Source organism: Petromyzon marinus, chromosome 2, assembly GCF_048934315.1.
Source record: "Petromyzon marinus isolate PM22_M1 ecotype Great Lakes invasive population chromosome 2, UKy_Petmar_22M1.pri1.0, whole genome shotgun sequence".
NCBI lineage: Eukaryota > Metazoa > Chordata > Hyperoartia > Petromyzontiformes > Petromyzontidae > Petromyzon > Petromyzon marinus.
The window spans coordinates 6,818,265-6,839,499 of NC_133668.1; the positions used below are offsets into that span (position 1 = coordinate 6,818,265).

Below are 21,235 nucleotides of genomic sequence, written 5' to 3' on the forward strand. Positions count from 1 at the left end.
GAGAGCAACAGGTCGCCAGCCGGCGAGCTGCAGAGCAGGGGGCGGCGAACAGAGGCCAAAGTGGCCACGTCGCTACCCGTTGGCAAGACTCGCAGGGTAGTGAGGCATCACCTAGTGTGACGTTCGAGTTATCCACACAGAAAGAGGGAGCGTGCTGATGCAGCTCATCCAGCAGGGGAGAGAAACTGCTGTCAGCGAACCAGCACAAGCGTGATCGCGCAGCTCATCCAGCAGTGGAGAGAGGTGTCCACTGAGCAGCACTGAGAGCGATCAAGCAACTCTCCCCCGTGGACAGAGGCTGGCTGCTGTGTGGAGGAGGGAACACCGATACGTATGATGCCCCCCCACGCACCTCACTGCTCTAAAGTACTGATTTAAAGCTTTCACGACTGCAGTAATTCATATTCTTAGCTCTTTCGGTAAAGTCACGTTGAAAGGAAACAATAAAATAATAAAATATATATGAAACAATAAAAATTCTCACGACGTTTCGACTATAACACAAACGGTCGTCATCAGGTGTTTCGGTTTGCATTAATTTATTTATTTTTAAACGGTGCATTTATTTATTTAAAAAAAAAACGTCAGCGCCACGCGCAGCTATTTGGCAGTTTATTTAGAAGGACTAGTCCATCTATGTTCTGAAAAGAGGAGGGGGGAGACGAAAAAATTATTTATGCTGTCTGAAAGCCACTGTAAGCGTGAACAATCAATTAAGACCTGAAATGGTTTATCAAATCTTTCCAATGATTGCTAAGCCAGAATCCATCTTCTCGGTTGAAATTGTCTCTGTGCTTGTATATGTGGATAGCCTCATGAACGAATCTCTCATGGAAGCCAGATGGCTTACAAAGAACCTCTGTCTTGGAAAAGTCAATGTCATGTGAGCCTACTGAATTATAACAATGATCTGCCACGGCCGAGGTGTTGGTCCTACCGTGTTTAAGGTCTGCTTTGTGTTCACGAATGCGGTCCGAGACATGGCGTTTGGTTTCTCCAATGTAACTTCTACCACAGAGACAACTTAGTTTGTAGACACCAGGGTACTGTATGTCCGGAATCACATCTTTTGCAGACGGAACCAGATCACGGATTTTATGTAATGTGTTGAAACAGACCTGGATCTTGTGTTTATTCAAGATTTTGGAGATCTTTTTTGTGATCCCCGCAATGTAGGGTAAAGTGATGGTTTTGAAAGGCTCCTCAAGAGGGTCCTTCTTCATGGTTTGAGTGATAGCTTTGCGGATTGTATAGTCGGAGTAACCATTAGCCTTAAGAGCTTGGTGTACGTGCTTGAGTTCACTGCCTATGTGTTCCTGGTCGGATATGCATTGGGCTCTATAATACAGAGTCTTGATGAGAGAATTCTTCTGTGATGGATGGTGGTGGGAATCTGGTTTCAGATAAGCATCTGTATGGGTAGCTCTCCTGTAGACAGAGTGGCTCATTGAACCATCAGGTCTCTCTTTTATTAGGACATCCAAAAAAGGTAGCTTGCCATCTTTTTCGACTTCCATGGTAAATCTGATGGCTGGGTGTTTGGAATTGATGTGGTCGAAGAATTGGTCTAGAGCAGGCCGGCCATGTGGCCAGATGACAAAAGTGTCATCCACGTACCTCTTCCATAAGGTTGGGCGCAGAGTGGCAGTCTGGATGGCGTCAGTCTCAAATTTCTCCATGAAAATGTTAGCTATAACCGGAGATAGGGGGGAGCCCATCGGGGTGCCCTCAGTTTGTTTGTAGAAAGTTCCATTCCAAGTGAAGTATGTATTGGTTAAACAGTGACTCACCAGGGGGGGGTACCTCAGTGTTTAGTCCTTGATGAACCAAGTCTTCAATGATTGCGATGGTGTCAGGAACAGGAACCTTGGTGAATAAGGAAACTACATCAAAACTGACAAGCAGGTCGTCTGGGGACAGGGAAATACCCTTGATTGTCGATACCAGGTGAGTAGAATTTTGTACCGCAGAGGTGGTTTTTCTAGTGAAAGGACGCAGGATTTCAGACAAAAAACGAGCCAGTTTGTAGATGGGGGAGTTGATAGTAGAGACGATGGGACGAAGGGGTGTATCTACTTTATGTATTTTTGGTAAGCCGTATAATCTTGGTGGCCTGGCAGCAGAAGGTTTCAACGAAAACTGTTTAGATTGATCAATTAATGCGGTTGAATCAGAAATGATTTTGTTGGTTTGTGTGACGAGGCTGTTGGTGGGATCTCTTTTAATTTTTGTATAACTACCATCGTCGAGTAATTCTTTAATTTTGTTGTTGTATCTATTTTATCCATGATGACAGTAGCATTGCCCTTGTCAGCTGAGAGGACTACAATATCATCCCTCTTTTTTAATTTATATAATTCAAAACGCTCATCTTTGCTGAGGCTAATGGTTACTCCGACTATACAATCCGCAAAGCTATCACTCAAACCATGAAGAAGGACCGTCTTGAGGAGCCTTTCAAAACCATCACTTTACCCTACATTGCGGGGATCACAAAAAAGATCTCCAAAATCTTGAATAAACACAAGATCCAGGTCCGTTTCAACACATTACATAAAATCCGTGATCTGGTTCCGTCTGTAAAAGATGTGATTCCGGACATACAGTACCCTGGTGTCTACAAACTAAGTTGTCTCTGTGGTAGTAGTTACATTGGAGAAACCAAATGCCATGTCTCGGACCGCATTCGTGAACACAAAGCAGACCTTAAACACGGTAGGACCAACACCTCGGCCATGGCAGATCATTGTTATAATTCAGTAGGCTCACATGACATTGACTTTTCCAAGACAGAGGTTATTTGTAAGCCATCTGGCTTCCATGAGAGATTCGTTCATGAGGCTATCCACATATACAAGCACAGAGACAATTTCAACCGAAGAAGATGGATTCTGGCTTAGCAATCATTGGAAAGATTTGATAAACCATTTCAAGTCTTAATTGATTGTTCACGCTTACAGTGGCTTTCAGACAGCATACATTAATTTTTCGTCTCACCCCTCCTCTTTTCAGAACATGGATGGACTAGTCCTTCTAAATAAACTGCCAAATCGCTGCGCGTGGCGCTGACGTTTTTTTTAAATAAATAAATACACCGTTTAAAAATAAATAAATTAATGCAGACCGACACACCTGATGACGACCGTTTGTGTTATAGTCGAAACGTCGTGAGAATTTTTATTGTTTCATATATATTTTATTATTTTATTGTTTCCCTTCAATGTGACTTTACCGAAAGAGCTAAGCATATACACAGTACTTTCAATACTTGTCATGTTTGATTTGGAATACATTAAAATGGATGACTGTACACCACGGTATCCTAAAAATATTCTCGATACTATAACCTCGGTCATGAGTAATATTATATAATCATGTTTATTTTTATATCGCGTGGTTCATGCAAATAAAATCTCACAGCGCTGATGAACTAGTGAAGCTGAAGGCAGCCAGATGATGAACCGACCCAAACAATTGCCCTATCTCTGGAGTCCTCTCTATATTAAGATGTTTTCAGATAATTACTTAACCTTTATATAAATGGGAGGGAACTGGAGCACCTGGATAAAACCTACACGTGGAGGGGGCAACACTATCCCAGACGGAAGGGGACAGATTAAATTAATCTGCACTTTGCCCGTACCGCCTTCTCATGTCAAGCCAGGAAACGGCAGGCACCTAAACGCCAATGGAAAGGGAGTTTCACAAACACCTGTGTGACCCACCAACCCTCCCCTGCACATTGAATTACAGGCAGACGCCACCACAGCCCAGCTAATTATTCCCACCATAAACTGTCTGGTGGAATTTTTTTTTTAAAGGGCATGTTTGTGTACTATATAATAAAAATGTATTATATTAATTCCATAAGAATATGAAAATTTGCTCCGAACAGATATGACTATTAGAAGATAATTAAGTCTCCCGTCTGATGATGCCGACTAATCTCTCAAATCTCACCCATGTTTCAACATAATCTTCGAGAGGGAAACGCTTTTCTGTTCATATTGTGCTGAATAAATATAAAATTGCGATGTAACAGTAATTCAAATTGACTGAAGTGAACACGTTTAGCCGACGCGTGCCTTTTGTTTTAGTTTCCTGTGCTGCAAGCTAATTTATTTTATAATTAAGCATGTTATTCAATTACTCATATTAAAGCTTAAAAAGTTAATCGGATGGAATAATTTTCCAAACTAAAACTTTACTTGTCACACATCAGCTAACACAAGCCACATCAAGGGGAAAAAAAGTGCAATGATTACTGAAGGAAAATAAATAAACGTTTCTCACACACACACAACCACACACACAGTAGCTTGCCAGATAAATACTTTTGTAGTGACTTGTAACGTCACTACCGTGTGGGTCTGTACACACACATGACGTCACTACGTGTGGATGTGGGAATGACGTCACGGCCGGGTCGGGGAGCCAGGAGGCCGTCGGTCTGTACCACGGGGGTTGTGTGAGGCCGTGGCAATCTGTATGAACCCGGCCGGACACGTGACCGGATCAAGGTGGGGGCCGGGGGCCCCGGGGGGGACCTTGGAGGCCACGTGGCCAGAAGCAGAGCCTTCTCGAGGGTTCTCGAAGGTGGGCGTGGCCTGGGTGTGGCCTGGCCACGCCGAGGCGCATATAAGCAGGCTCCGCACCTGGTGCGTGGATGATCGGGTCCGGGATGAAGACGCCTCATGAAGACGCCTCATGAAGAGTGATGCCAAGCCTCAAGTCAGCGTCGCCAAGCAGTAGCCCTCCTGGCTTGGCCACGCCACTTGTTATCAGAGTGTCAGTGTTAGCGAGGATAGGTCGGTGGTCGCCACCCTATGTGTAGTGTGATTCCACGTTGTGTTCATAAACAGTGTTGCCTTACCATATCAGTGCGTGCGCCTCTATCGAACCATTTCACTTCCTATCATACAGAATGAACATTGAACGTCATTTATCTTCTGGGACCATTTCTCTACCTAATACACCCCCCAGTGGAGCTCTGCCATTTCATACAAATACTTTCGATACGTCACACTTGAGTTGATAGCCTACGCCATTTGTCCAGATTGCAGCTGCATCTGTTCAGTTCCAGTCTGAAGAGCTATGTTTAAGCATCTGGGAGGCTAAACAAGACCAAACGGGCCAGTACACCGGCACTTAGCCATATAATGTTGTGCACAGAAATATATATTTTGTCACTGCAATCATCCAAATAATACCATAATTTTGTTATTCGTTTTTTCTCTGTTTTATTTCATACGTTATCATATTGTGTTGTAGTTGTTGCTGTGTTTGTTATGTTGTGTATTGTGTTGGATTAATCTTGCATCCACACCAATAGCAGCTCCACAGTTCTCTCCAGCAGGAATTTTCTGCCCCTATACCAGCCTCCAAAGCGCTGCCCCCTAGCCTGCCAGACCGGACATTGAGACACCACCGGCCTTGCCAGCCTGGAAGCAGCGCCTACACTCTGAGGGAAACCACCCAGGCAACCGTGGCCATGTACTCATGGCCAAAGTGACCAATCTGTACTGTGGCTCACACAACGAAGGATCACTTTTTTAATAGAACCCGTTTGATACAGTCACAACAAAGGACACGCCCATATTCAAAGTAGGGTTGGTAGGTCTGGAGATTGCGCCCCCTGTGTTGGCTTCACTCCCTGACAGGAGCTTATTAAGGTATAGAGAAGGTGCAAGTTCTAACTAAGGTGGGGAATAGGAGCATGGGGGTAGGAAAAAGATAACAAACAAAATAAAAGAAAGGAAAAAATGGACCCACACCCACACACCCACTCTCCTCTATGTATGTTGAACTTCTTTCGCGCCGTACATAGCCAACCGTGCTAATCAGAGGTGCGGGGGAAAGGACAACAAACTAAACACAAAGCAGGTCTAAATAAATGAGTTTTCAATCAAGATTTACAAGTGCATATCTCCAGTGGCTTCCTAAAAATCAGAAGAGCGTTCCAGACGGCCGCAGAAGTGCATATGAATTCACGCGATGCAGTGACCATATTTGTTTGATGGCTAACCAAAAGCCTCTGCAAGTGTGACCGGAGTTCGCGTGATGGTTTATGCTCCTTGACGAGATCAGCTCTCACCCACGTAAGATATACTGAGGGTACAATGAAACCTAGAGCCCACCTCCCCACTTCCTCGCCATTCCTTCTCAATTCAAGTTTACACCATGGTACAATTCAGTAGCTTGTGCTAGACGGGGTTGTTGAGAAATGATGGCCCCATACTGCCTCGAATTCCCGTGCCTTGCCTTTTAATTTGTAACTGCGGTGCTTCATTGCGGTCAGGGCATATGGGTCCGGTGTTTCCACGAGGGGGGTTCACGGTCCTTCTAATTGCCTCGGATAGATTTCCACGCAACAAACATTTAAGGCTTGGAGTACAGTATACTGTGACTTGGATACTCCCACTAGTTTTCTGGGCCCCATTGCTTTCTTTAGTGTATAAAATGTAGTGGGAAGGTTTGATTTGCATGCATTTTCTAAATCCTCCGATTATTGCGCCACGTGTGTTCCTATGTGTGAAACAAATCAAAGGTGCGATGTCACGATGATCTCAGGTGCAAGGATCGTGTATTCACGTGCACAATAGAGTAACGGCATTGGCTGTGAAGGCCCCTTTATTGAAGACAAAACAATCATTCACGTTGGTGTGGGGAATTAAAGTAACAAAATAGATAAGCAGACAATGTTTCATTCAAGACAATACTTTCTCCTCTATTTTGTTTTTGTGGAGAGACAGATATATGAAGGAGACTATTGTCTGCTTATCCTTCATTAAAGGGTCAATCGTTATTGTTCTGGTGTGACCATGTCTGATCTGGGCAATGTTATCACCTGATTAACAGGGCCACTGGTATTATGCTTTGCGACCACTCAATTGACTTTATACAAATCGTCTTAAGTTTTGTATAACTTTCTTTAAAATAAAAAGTCAAATCACAACCTTAAATTTTAATCAGCAAATCATCTCGTATCATTTTTCCAAAAGAGCATTCTCTATTAAATGGTTTGAAGGGAATTTTCCAAAAAGCTGCCCCACTGTCCGAATTAAGCATGCGTGGCTGTTTAAAAAATCGGATTAAACATAACAATTACTTGTGTTTTTTAGAGGCTGCCATTTCTTTGCTTACAGTGGCGTTACGATGTTTGGCCCTACAGAGCCAGCGACAGCAGATCGTGATGAGCGCAAGGAACACGCTTGTCACCAGGACTATGGCTGCCAGCAGAAACGCCGCCACATCAAAGCCGGCCTCCTGGTACCAGGTGAGGTGGTGAGCCGCCACTCGCAGGTGCTCCGCACCGTGCCGCATCACAAACTCCACCCAGAACACTGCCCTGTCCATGGGCTTCTGCGGGTGATCGTGGTGCAGACGCGAGAGCAGTGATGCCTTCTCCTTGTAGCTGCTAAGAAAATCAGACACGGCAAAGGCTGCAGTATCATCCAATTCGCATGACGGTAAAGACCCACCCAGCAACTGCTGTCACACTGAGAGAGTGGTCCGCTGCCACAGGTTGAACAAAATGTACGTTTATGGACACTTGTTAAACGTGACAGTTTTGGTGCATGCTTTGAATCGCCTATTCACGTGGCTGGTGATACATTTTATAACAACAAAAAAATGCATAATTTATTCCAAGTTTAAACCCTGATAGTTAGCCAACATCATATATGTCACTGACACTATTTGTATGCGACAATGCAAACTTCAAAACACGTTTAGAAAATATAAGAGCGTGGAATGGCAGAGTGCTATGGAACTGCACGCTTTTTCTACACAAGCTCCCCACCGGTGCAATATTGTCAGCCAATCGCTTGAGACGCAGCGCCCCACCACCGTACCTCTTGTGTGTGGCGATTGTGGAGATGGACGAGGCGAGAGAGCCAGCGTCGAGGGAGTGAATGTTGAGCACCAGTGCGGCACCCTTGCTTTGCATGCGAGCCAAGTTTTCGAACTGGTCCCCGAAGAGTGGCAGGCCGAGCATGGGGACGCCGTAGCAGATGGCCTCGAAGATGCCGTGCGATCCCCCGTGCGTCACGAATACACGAGTCTTAGCGTGGGCTGTCATCCACCGGCACCATCACAGCCAGACAGGGACAACCTTCGATTAGCACGGTTGGCGATGTACGGTGCGAAAGAAGTAAAACATACAACACACATTTGGATGCTTCTTTGAACGCTTTGTTCATTTATGTTGTGCGTGTTACATAGCTTTGGAACTGGAACATACAGTGGCTTTGGTCAAAATCATGATTTTAGATGTTATACAAACCCGTTTTTCTCAGTTTGTGATGGCACGTGAGCTTAAGTGTGATTCGGAGCTGTAACCACACCTGACGTTCGAGTTGGATGCTCTGAGCTATAGCTACACGGAGTAGTAACCGTCTCGTGCTTTGACATGGCCAGGGCATTCCTCTAGCTTATACTACTGTATATTTCTTATTGAGGCTGTCCAAAAATAAAATATCCTCAAAAACTGCAAGTGGAACTAAAAATAGTAATACTTTATTCTGAAGAGAAGAAAAAACTAACTGAAAAGCAAAAGCTAATATAAAATGTAATGAATTAAACTTAACCAAAATAAATGCAAAACGTTGAAAATTGAAAATGCAGCATGCGTATTGTTATGATAGATGTATTGCGATCTCTATTGAAAAACGGAGGTAACTGCATGCAGAACATTTCCGGAATGTGGACGTTGGTACCAAAAGAGAATATTAAGAGAATGTAAATGGCAAAGGCAGCCTTCAACAGCCGACCATGCTCACCGACTGAGAACTGAGCATGAACGCTTGGCCTCAATGCCTCAAGTGCTCCGTGTGGTCGATAGGACCGTATGAATACGAGAGCTGGACACTTGAAAGGGCACCGTTCGGAGGAAAGACACGTTTTGAAATGTGCCCTTTCATAGAAGGACATTGGCAACAGGATGTAGGACGAGAAACGATGAACAAAGAAGTGTTAACAATAACGGTGATGCCAAATGATGTTGGTGGATTTAGCCAGAGGAAGGTGGCATGCTGCGGACAATTAATGCGAGGCTCACATGGAGTCCTATGACTGCCTTCTTCTTGGGAAAATCTCAGGCAAAAGGGCAAGATAAATGTGTAGATGAACATGGTGGGATGACATCAAGGAGTAGACACAGCTCAGAATGGGGAATAGCATGTGAACATGTGCAGTGCTCAGAGGAAGTGATGATACACGTTGGCTGTGTTCCTTGGCACTCGGAGCCGACACTGACGGATGCAATTAGACAAAAGCTGAATACAGATATTGCAACACGCACCTAAGAGGTCCCTCTGTGGTAACCATGACATCACTTTTGTGTTGTTCGAGATATTTTCGAGAGTTGGTCCTTCATAGCGCCATATAACCTTTGGAGTAAAGCACAAATTAATCGACAGAATATTCACCAATAAACGAGACACTAGTTGTCACGTCACAGGATCTTCTTCCATGTAATCAACTTACATGGTAACACAGAACATACACATCCTTTATGATTATTGGTGATGGGTAAGAAGCTATCGAAATATGCAGTGGACACGTACGGACGATCTGCCCATGGATCGTGGTGATCATGATAATGATGAGGAAACTATCATCTTTCCGTGTACTCGCCCAATTGACCCAAATACGTTCCATTTCATAAACGGACCTAACTATATTCAGTGTGCATATGTTTAAAAAGCATTGCATACCGGTTGAGCTTGATCCACTGCTGCAAGAGTAAGGAAAGACGATGGGTGAGAAGGTAGGAGATTTTTTAAAATCATAGTTATATTGAAATTCTCTGTCCATGTGTGCTCTCTAGGCTATACACAATTACGGGACGTATGTCAACACTCTGGTGGACTACTCTGCATCTTTCACCTCGATGGAATGTCAGCAAACCATACCCATACGGGATCTGGCCAGCAGACAGATATATCTGACAGTCTTGCGTATTAATAATGTGTGTGGCTGGCTGGTAAGGCCAGCCCATGTCCCCCTGATGCAAATGCTGTGGCTAAGAGCCAAACATAGTATTACAAAAAAAAACGCATAAAAAGATAACTTTAAAAGTAACTCAGGAAATCGTAATGTGTAGACTGGTTTGCACCATAGGTTACATATTACACAGCTCAACATAAATTATTATCTGAATTGCATTATAATTAAGGCAATAAAGCAATTGTTTTAGGATTGAGTTATACATTATTTGAGGCAATGCTTCTTCTGACCTCTGAGCCGCCGAGTTGTATAAAATTGTATTTGTTTCCTAAGTGTTGTGCCGAACAGAACGCGTGGGTGACCACTGCATGTGGCTGAAGGCCCCCTTGGGATTTCGCTCGTGTTCTGCATCAACTCCTTCCATACAATATGTAACAGAAACGGTTATATTTATTTTCCAGACCCTGAGAGAGACATTTATGCCACCATCTTCCAACAGCCATCAGTAAAAAAAATACTGACATATATGTATGCATGTTGAACTTCTTTTGCAACCGTACGTAGCCACCCGCACTGATCGGTTGTGTGGGGGAAGGACAACACACTAAACACAAAAAGCAGTTCGAACAAAGATTACTTTTCTATATAGATTGCACAAGGTATCATAAATCATGCAACATGTATTTTGTCAAAGTGGAGTTGGATTCATATGTTTAGAAGCCACGAGAGAGGACCACATATTACTTCAGATATCTACTGTACATGTGATGCGTAATTTCCTTATTACCTTTTGTGGGATTCTGCCCAGGCCCTCTGCAAGAACGTTTGCTATTCTATAAGGAATGGCCGACACTATGGATCCAAATGACACCACGACCACACCATGCTCCTCAGAACTCTGCATAAACTCCTCTAAATCCTGCAGAATAAAAACGCGCCCAAATGGATTAATTAGGCGTTTTGCATTGGCCATCGGGGTGTCAAATCATATTCTCCAGTGTGTAAACATGTAATTAAAACAAGTTGTCTTACCTGTCATCACATTACATTTACATGCAGGTTTAAATGCTAAACCCAGTTTGGCTAGCATGAGCTAGAATTAATTAAATATTCGTCTTTCCCTCACCACGTATTTTTTTTATCTTCAGAAAATTAACCCTTCAAGCTGTGCCCAAAGTTATTTAAGTTATGTTATCCATATCATCAGAAGATCATAATTCTAATTCTTAATAGTTTCAACAAATGCAGGTAAAGAGTGCAAATTGACAGTAACTTTTTACCTGTGGAAGAGGTCTCGCATCATCGGATGTCATACCTCCGACGTTCACCATGTTGGGCATAGTCGGGCGGGGATAGTCAAAGACAAAGTCTGTCCGGTGCAGCCAGATGGACGCATTGCTAAGCAGCTCCATGGCCGTGACGTCCCGACCCAGATGGCGCCTGGCCAGCTCATCAAAGCGTTTCAGAAGGAAGTCAATACACAGGTGATCCTGCTTTAAACCCATAAACATGTTGGTGACCCGCTCGGTGAAACTCATGTGGTCTGTGAAGCCTGACATACTTTGGGGAACGTACGACGATGGTGCTGGGCAGTGGGCAGCTTTTAAGTCGATATTGCATGGAATACCACGCATAAGAAATATTGACGGGAGCCCCAGTGCATCAGCTAAAATTGCTCCACATGGATCAATTGGGTCAGCGAGAAGAACCTCGAAGTTATGGGCACGAAGTCGCTGCATCACAGCAACATTGCCGAGTAAGCTGTCACACATTGCTGCAAACCTCTTATTCATGCTCTCCAAGCTCTTAAAGGTGAATTCTGTAACGCCATCCGTTTCTCTAAATACCACTTCTCGTAAAAACGTGTCTAACAAGTTATGTTTATCAACAAGGGGCACAGGGAAGGTCTCCGAGTCTAGCCCAGGCGTCTCCCCCACCATCAGATTACCGGTCGCGGGCAATGCCACGACCACTCTGTGACCACGCCGAGACACGGCGAGGGACAGGTCACGCAGGCTCATCCAGTGGCTGCCATCAGTTGGGTACACCAGCATGCCACCCACAGCACGGTCACCGTCAGATTTCTCCTGGCCCACGGCCATGTGCATGAAGGCGAGGGTTTGAGCAAAGCTGAAACACCACCGCATGGCCTGGCAAAAACAATACACAATTGATCGAAATACAGTCGTGGTTTAGCTATTGTCTTATTTGTTTTTTTCATTGGTTAATATTTAAGGTAGAAATTGTGATAACTTTAAGGACTACAGATAGGATGAAGCCAAATTTTGATTTTAATTAGATTTTCTGTGGCACTTTTCTCAGAGAGCAGTTTTCTCAGAGTTTATAAATCCAAATCTGCGTTCCAAATCGTATGCATTTTTGGGCAGAGATGTACAGCCTGTAAATTTAGTGTTTTAAGCCTAAATCTGTGGTACACAGTTCCACAACGCGCATTACATACATGACATTTATATTACACATTTAAACACGAGGCAATCACACACACACACACACTACTTATTGGAATGCTATATGTAGACACGAAACAAAAGGTCTACAAGTTAAGGAGTACAGATAATAGTATATACTGTTGTGTAAATTCTTTGTGAAAAATTGGCAGTGAATCTTTATTTCATTAACAATTTACGTAATGTTTCACAAAAAACGATTTGGAACTGGATTGCTACGTGGCAATTTTGCATTTTATCACCTATGGACAATAGTTTATCTTATATTGGTCTCTTTCTGTCTTTCTAACGAGACAGGTTGCGCAAGATTGAGTTGTTGGACGTTTATCTATATGCTATATGGATAACGTATTGTAACTATGTAAAATATTAACTTGAACAACAGACAAAATTTGTAATGGCTCCCTAATTTATACATACAAAAATCACCATTGTAAGTTTTTTCCTTTTTTCCAGAATGTTATGCCTTTACAAATGTAAACTGACCATCTGTGGTAAAATAACAGATGTTGGCAACATAATGAATGAATCAAAACTCTTTGGTCCTTTCGGTAAAGTCACGTAGGTATAAAATAATAATAATAGATCACGACGTTTCGATCGCAACAACAAGCGACCGTCTTCAGGTGACAACAACGACTTCAGGTGAAGACGGCCGCTTGCGTTGCGATCGAAACGTCGTGATTTATTATTTTTTTCTACCTACGTGACTTTACCGAAAGAACCAAAAAGTATGGATTCCTGCAGTCACGAAAGCTTCAAATCAAGATTGAATTAATCAAAGTTAATATTTAGTTAAAAATTAAGCGATGTGTAGCATGACATGTCAGAACCAAGCATTATAAAATATTCATTATGGATGTTATGATTTGTCATTTTGCAGCTATTTTTTACTTTCTGCGTGTCTTTGAAGCCGATACGAGTTATCACATTAGATTCCTACATTATATAAACAAATTATAATTAACATATTCAAAGTTATGTCCTCTGCAAATACGAATACAAGTTTGTGCATTGCCATTTCGGGTTTTTTTTGCACTTTTTAAAATTCCATTGATAAAGATTTGTGTTCATCTGATTCAGTTAAGGATTCAAAAGCTCAGAATAAAATTCAGATATAATTTATTCGGCTATGATGGATTTGTTTAAAGACAACTGAATATATATGAGAGAACTGCATTTCTTATCTTGAAACAGTATACATTATATTTATTGATATTCAAAGTATGTGTTTTTTCTTCTTTGGTTCTTTCGGTAAAGTCACGTAGAATGAGAATAAAATAATAAATTGATAAAATAAAATAACACAATAATATTCTCACGACGTTTCGGCCACAACACAAGCGGCCTTCATCAGGTGAAGGGAGCGAGACTGTCTGGTAGGACAGAATATTATTGTGTTATTTTATTTTATCAATTTATTATTTTATTCTCATTCTACGTGACTTTACCGAAAGAACCAAAGAAGATGAATCATTGCAGTCACGAAAGCTTTAAATCGAAATTTATGTGTTTTTTGTTCAAATTTCCAAAATATAGTATCCATTGCAGTTTTATGAATTAATTCTGTAAAATATAACATATCATGATGGCATATTTTTTGCAACATACATTTTAAATGTGATATTTTAAAACAATTTAGACATTCATGAAGTGCAGAGGATGAAGGCCATTAGTGTTACACATGCAGTTGAGTATTGCACAAGGGTCTCAAAAAAGATTAGTCATGCCATATATCCTCGCGTTATTTCATGCGAAATTCTATGCTTTTGCAAGAGCCACATTTCCAATTGTAGTCTGCTCTTTCAACCATGACAAAAGAATAGATTTTCCCAAACAGTTTTATGCTGATTTTGATATCGGCTTCATGCCGTCAGGTGAAGAGTACATTCGGAGATCTTACGGAGAAGTGCAAGCCTTTGTTAGAGAATGGCCTGCAGAAGCAACTATCACAGAGCTACGCCTGAGATATGTTTAAGTGACCACTGGTGCGCAGAATAGGGGACAGCACTTTATCCATCCGCTCTGCATACGAGCGTAATGGTAATCGCATGACAGTCTAACCGAAATTTTAATTCTCATGTGCTGGAATTTGGTCAAATAACATGCTGAATCAAATTCAGACCATCAACTACAGTTACTACAATGGAGAATCTGGTCCGAGGATAATGACATGTAGACAAAAAGCGAACTTCTAGCACTTGTACGTACTGTTGGAACAGCAACTTAAAGGGTGCAACGATACATCTTAACGGCCTATATACTTTTGATTTCAAGCTTTCGTGACTGCAGGGATTCATATTCTTGGTTCTTTCGGTAAAGTCACGTAGAAGGGAAACAATAAAATAATAAAAATATAAAACACTAAAATTCTCACGACGTTTCGACTGCAACACAAGCAATCATCATCAGGTGTGAAAACCACAGCAAGAAAATATGAAAAAGTGGCGGTTTTTTTAACGTTAGCACCACGTTAGTAGATCCAATGTAAACATATTATTATAGTGTATAAATGATGTGCAATAATCTCGATGAATTTGGAAATGAAAAATGATTGCAGCCGAGGCAATAAAACATTTTTATCAGGAAGACCCAACTTGAGAAAATGCCTTCATCTAAGAAAAACCACACGGATTTATAACTGCTATGAAGCAATCATAACAAAACGGTTTACAACAAAAATAACCCATTCAAACATTCCAACAATGTTCAACTCCCCACAAGAACTACATTTTAGATATCTGTCATAGACTAAACAGATGCTGGGTCCTCACCAGTTTAATAACTGAATGTTCTTGTTTGTTATAAACAATATATCCAACAACAACGCAGCATTAATCCAGGTACTTGGCTTAAATATTCAAAAAATACTTTTCGTACTTACTGCTTATTGTTTTTCTGTAAAGTAACTTAAATGCTCGGACGAGGTAGCAAATCTTGATTTCGGGGACACTGCTTTGCAGAAATTGTGCTCATTCGGAAGCAGAGAAGGCAATGAGTCCAATTAAGAGGAGCGTGACAGAAATGTTATAAACTATCAAAAAACCACGAATGCAGCTACGCTGTGAACACGTTACACAGCGCACCGTTCAGTAGGTGTGCTCCCTTTGGTTAACAAACAAGAAACGCTGGACTTTGACTTGATAAAAAAGTCTACTTTCTAACCAGTTGAATTGCGCAACACTCTACAAGCTTGAAATTATTTTCCAATAAGAGGTGAGGGTGTCAATAAAATGAGTACTGCCTATTCATTGGCCTGGTCAGCTTTTCTAGATTAATTTGTTTAAATTATTGTAAGCTATGTCTTTCAAATCTATCCCTCTACATACAACATGAAGTATTTTTTTTGCAAATTCATTCAGCCATAAGGCCTCATGGGAGTGCATAATTTCAGCATACTTGCCTATAATTCAAAAACTATGTTTTACCCGCACTTATTTCGTGAATCGAAAGCAAAATATTATATTGAGAACTCGGAGGCATGGAACCAGAACTCCAGGAGTCCTTCATACGCCGGAATGAACATGAGAGAGCCTTGAGCTGTCTCCTGAGGATGAATGGTGCTTGGATGCTGTTGCTGCGTGTGTGCAGTGGGAAAAAGTTCCAGATGGCTGATGGTGCAGCTACGGAAAAACGTCGCTCAGCCAAACAGTCCCTGGTTCTGGGTGTGAAAGCGAGTCCACCCGAGTCGTCCTGCTAAGGGAACATTATTGTTCCATAAACATCGACAAGAACATTTGTAGGGCACGAACACTGTTGTTGACGACCAGTCATTTCTTTCCCGGAGCCCTCCGGCTCTGTCTTCCACCACGTTATCTAACCTACGCCCTTCTCTCCTTCTTCCGTGCCAATCTGTGTTTATCCCCCATTCCCCATTTCCCCCACCTTTCCTTGCCAGTGCCATTCTTCAGTTATTTCTCTCGGGGTGGACCCTTATTATTTTCATGACCCCTACACTCAATTCTGACCGTGTCCCCGAACAAACTCTACAGGTGTAATAAATAAGTTGTTAGATGTACCCCGTAGGACGCGTAGGTTTGCTGTGGTGGTTTGAGTGAGAAGGGTGGAGAGGTGTGGCAGGAGACCTTGATAGCGATTTTTGTACTGGGTCCTTTATTTGATCGGTATCCAGTGCCAGCTAATGTAGCATAGCCATGGAAGCCTTATGACTACACCTAATGCTGAGGTCAGTGCGTGACAGGTCGTTTTGAAACCGCTGTAGTTTAAGGTGCTTTGCTGGAATTCGAGAAAGGATGGCGTTATAATAATCAACATCTGGCAGTTTAACACGTAGGTTTTTGGGACCTATATCATCCATAATACAGGTTTTTTTTGGGTTAGATCACGTAAATATAAATGTATCATTAAATCCACCACCACCCGACACAGCCAATTAGTAAGGGTAGTCACGTAAACAACACTTCGTTACTAGTGTAGTGAGTCCAACTGAGTCGCAGACGTTGTTTTGGGAGCAACACTATTTATTCAATAAATCAACATAACATAACACACCGTGCACTTGGGTGTTGAATGCTCATCTAGCCACGCTACGGCAGAACTAGACACGGTTCACTATCCCGGCCCGGACCACAAGCTGGGTCCCGGACGGCGTGGCTAGAGGCTTCTTTTTACCTGACGTGGATCTTCATCACCAGCAACACGAAGCAACCCAATTCCCTCACGGGGCCCCCGTTATATCGGCCTGTGGCTGGGGCTGGCGCCGCCCATCGCCCCGCCCACCTTCTAGATCTCTCGAGCTCTTTCCCGAAGTCTCCCCGAGAGCTCTTCTATACCACGTTACCGCCCTGCAGCCCTACTGGTGGCCCCCCTCCAATATCATCCGGTCACGTGTCGGCAAGTCAACCGGCGTATCATGCCCCAATGTAACTCTGGCTGGCTGACACTCTCTCTCGCTTCCTCACCGGGAGCCCGCACCGCACACTGTACGTGGTGCCTCCGCGCTGACCAGCGCTCGCCCAAGCCCCGCTAGGGCTGGTACTACGTCCAGCAAGCGGGCTACACGTAATGCCAACACATTATCCGCCATGGCTTCGTAAGCCCGGCACCACACAGTGACAATCACAGTCACTACACTAGTACAGCACATCGGTGTGTTGGAGAGTAAATTCACAACATTTACAATCTGAGTACGACGTTGCGCCAGTAATTACAACTAGCATCATCAGGTGACAGCCAGATTTGTGGAGAAATCCTCATGTTTCATTTGGCAGTTCAAAATTCAAGCAAGCCTGACTGCTGATAAGACACTGTCTGTCGAAACTGGTCCAGAGTTTGCTAGCATTAAACCAATGCGGCTGAAATTATGAACTGCCAGAATGGCTGATGTAATGTGTTCAAAATATTTTTGTTTATGTTTTATGAAGAGGCACAGATGTATGAAGATGTACTGTTTACTTATTGTGATGCATATATTCTGCACAATGACGCTAATTATGATAGCTATACTTGAACACGTAAATATAATAGTTTTAGATATGTTGGAGAAAGTTGAGTGGTGTTGTATATGCCCCCCTTTCCATATTAATATTAACAAGTAATTTTTCAATACATATACATACATATTTCTATTGTTTTTTTTTATTTTAATAATGAATAAAAACACCAAACCAGGCCTCAGCATGGCATGTGGAGGTCATATTGACCTTGACCCACTAACACGATTTTGACGTTCAGAGCCCTCCCAGGGTCAGAGGGAGCAGATAGAGAGCAGAGCGCAGCGGATTGCAAGGGGCTGACGTAAACACAAAGCCAGGGTCACTGGGAGGTTGCGTTAGCCTAGATCTAGTTAAGTCAAAAAAGCTAATTGGTTCTGCATTACTATTAAAGTAACTCAAAGTCGGAATTTAACGACAGGGTAGGCTAAAGTTATTGATCTTCACACCCACTTCAATTGAACCCTGCCACAAGCTACGTCAATGTAACCATCACCCGTCTATTAATTTAATATGAAATGTATTTACATATTTTAAGAATTTCCATATGACTTGACCCGAAGCCTAACAATCAGGTTTTCCTAAGTCAACATGAATGCTCTAATCCACCCATACACAAATAATAAGCCGGGTTAAAGTAAGAGTAGAGAGGAAAATAAATGCAAGCGCACAGCAAAACTGCAACGTAAGCAAAGGGCGATGTTAAACCCAGGATCGGAGAGAAAGGGAGATCGCGGCCGTCTTTGTATCCCCGCAGCGCGGGGTAGGAGTGTGTATACGCTCGGGGAAACACGAGTCAAACGCCACAACGGGAAGCTGATCCAGACCTTGGATTAATACAGAATCATAACTTTGGAACTCTGATGAAATGAAATGTTAACTTAAAACTTTTGAACCATTTCTTTGTGCGTCGGTGAAAGTCGGAGGGAATATCGCCGCTCCGTCCAGGTTGTGCACCCAGACAGAGAGGCGCCTTCGAGACAAGTTATAACATTTGATTGTTTTACTTGTGGGTTTTATGGTAGGAGTATGACAACGGAATATACCGTGGGTGATGCACACAATGACACACACTGACACACGTACGGACACACACACGGACGCAGATACATACGGACAAATCCTGACACAGCAAAAATCGAAAGAAACCCCGCCTTGTGGGCAGGATCCGAGTGAAGAGATTTTTGGGCATAAAAAGAGGATCCTGAGCATTAAAACCTCAGTTCGACCGGAGGGGGTCGGCTCACCAGAGTTCGACCGGGGGGGGGGTTGGCTCACCAGAATTCGACCGGAGGGGGTCGGCTCACCAGAGTTCGACCGGGGGGTCGACTCTTGGGAGACAGTTCGACTCGGAGGAGGTCGGGACGCGAGAGAGTTCGACCAGTGAGTCGGTTCAGGAGCAGTTCAAATCGGGAACGAGAGCAACAGGTCGACAGCCGGCGAGCTGCGGAGCAGGGGGCGGCGAACAGAGGCCAAAGTGGCCCCGTCGCTACCCACTGACGTTGGCAAGACTCGCAGGGTAGTGAGGCGTCACCTAGTGTGACGTTCGAGTTCTCCACACAGAAAGAGGGAGCGTGCTGATGCAGCTCATCCAGCAGGGGAGAGAAACTGCTGTCAGCGAACCAGCACAAGCGTGATCGCGCAGCTCATCCAGCAGTGGAGAGAGGTGTCCACTGAGCAGCACTGAGAGCGATCAAGCAACTCTCCCCCATGGACAGAGGCTGGCTGCTGTGTGGAGGAGGGAACACCGATACGTATGATGCCCCCCACGCACCTCACTGCTCTAAAGTACTGATTTAAAGCTTTCGCGACTGCAGTAATTCATATTCTTAGCTCTTTCGGTAAAGTCACGTTGAAAGGAAACAATAAAATAATAAAATATATATGAAACAATAAAAATTCTCACGACGTTTCGACCATAACACAAACGGTCGTCATCAGGTGTTTCGGTTTGCATTAATTTATTTATTTTAAAACGGTGTATTTATTTATTTAATTAAAAAAACGCCTGCGCCACGCGCAGCGATTTGGCAGTTTATTTAGAAGGACTAGTCCATCCATGTTCTGAAAAGAGGAGGGGGGAGACGAAAAATTAATGTATGCTGTCTGAAAGCCACTGTAAGCGTGAACAATCAATTAAGACCTGAAATGGTTTATCAAATCTTTCCAATGATTGCTAAGCCAGAATACATCTTCTCGGTTGAAATTGTCTCTGTGCTTGTATATGTGGATAGCCTCATGAACGAATCTCTCATGGAAGCCAGATGGCTTACAAAGAACCTCTGTCTTGGAAAAGTCAATGTCATGTGAGCCTACTGAATTAGAACAATGATCTGCCACGGCCGAGGTGTTGGTCCTACCGTGTTTAAGGTCTGCTTTGTGTTCACGAATGCTGTCCGAGACATGGCGTTTGGTTTCTCCAATGTAACTTCTACCACAGAGACAACTTAGTTTGTAGACACCAGGGTACTGTATGTCCGGAATCACATCTTTTGCAGACGGAACCAGATCACGGATTTTATGTAATGTGTTGAAACAGACCTGGATCTTGTGTTTATTCAAGATATGAATTACTGCAGTCACGAAAGCTTTAAATCAAAATTTAAAACTTTACTTGTCACACATCAGCTAACACAAGCCACATCAAGGGGAAAACAGTGCAATGATTACTGAAGGAAAATAAATAAACGTTTCTCACACACACACAACCACACACACAGTAGCTTGCCAGATAAATACTTTTGTAGTGACTTGTAACGTCACTACCGTGTGGGTCTGTAGACACACATGACGTCACTACGTGTGGATGTGGGAATGACGTCACGGCCGGGTCGGGGAGCCAGGAGGCCGTCGGTCTGTACCACGGGGGTTGTGTGAGGCCGTGGCAATCTGTATGAACCCGGCCGGACACGTGACCGGATCAAGGTGGGGGCCGGGGGCCCCGGGGGGGACCTTGGAGGCCACGTGGCCAGAAGCAGAGCCTTCTCGAGGGTTCTCGAAGGTGGGCGTGGCCTGGGTGTGGCCTGGCCACGCCGAGGCGCATATATCATCCAAATAATACCATAATTTTGTTATTCGTTTTTTTTCTCTGTTTTATTTCATACATTATCATATTGTGTTGTAGTTGTTGCTGTGTTTGTTATGTTGTGTATTGTGTTGGATTAATCTTGCATCCACACCAATAGCAGCTCCACAGTTCTCTCCAGCAGGAATTTTCTGCCCCATACCAGCCTCCAAAGCGCTGGCCCCTAGCCTGGCGGACCGGCATTGAGACACCACCGGCCTTGCCAGCCTGAAAGCAGCGCCTACACTCTGAGGGAAACCACCCAGGCAGCCGTGGCCATGTACTCATGGCTAAAGTGACCA

At 43.4% G+C, this 21,235-nt stretch overlaps 1 protein-coding gene across 1 annotated transcript; it reads right to left on the reverse strand.

Moving 5' to 3' along the window:
• Positions 1 to 6,604: 6,604 nt before the first annotated feature.
• Positions 6,605 to 15,572, reverse strand: LOC116948803 (UDP-glucuronosyltransferase 1A5-like). The gene is made up of 6 exons (XM_076069228.1): positions 15,301 to 15,572; positions 11,229 to 12,098; positions 10,736 to 10,867; positions 9,302 to 9,389; positions 7,854 to 8,073; positions 6,605 to 7,417 (listed from the first exon to the last, which is right to left on the reverse strand). Exons 2-6 carry the CDS (start codon positions 12,093 to 12,095, stop codon positions 7,105 to 7,107), a joined length of 1,620 nt encoding a protein of 539 aa, XP_075925343.1. The 5' UTR covers positions 12,096 to 12,098; positions 15,301 to 15,572; the 3' UTR covers positions 6,605 to 7,104.
• Between the last annotated feature and the right edge of the window lie 5,663 nt (positions 15,573 to 21,235).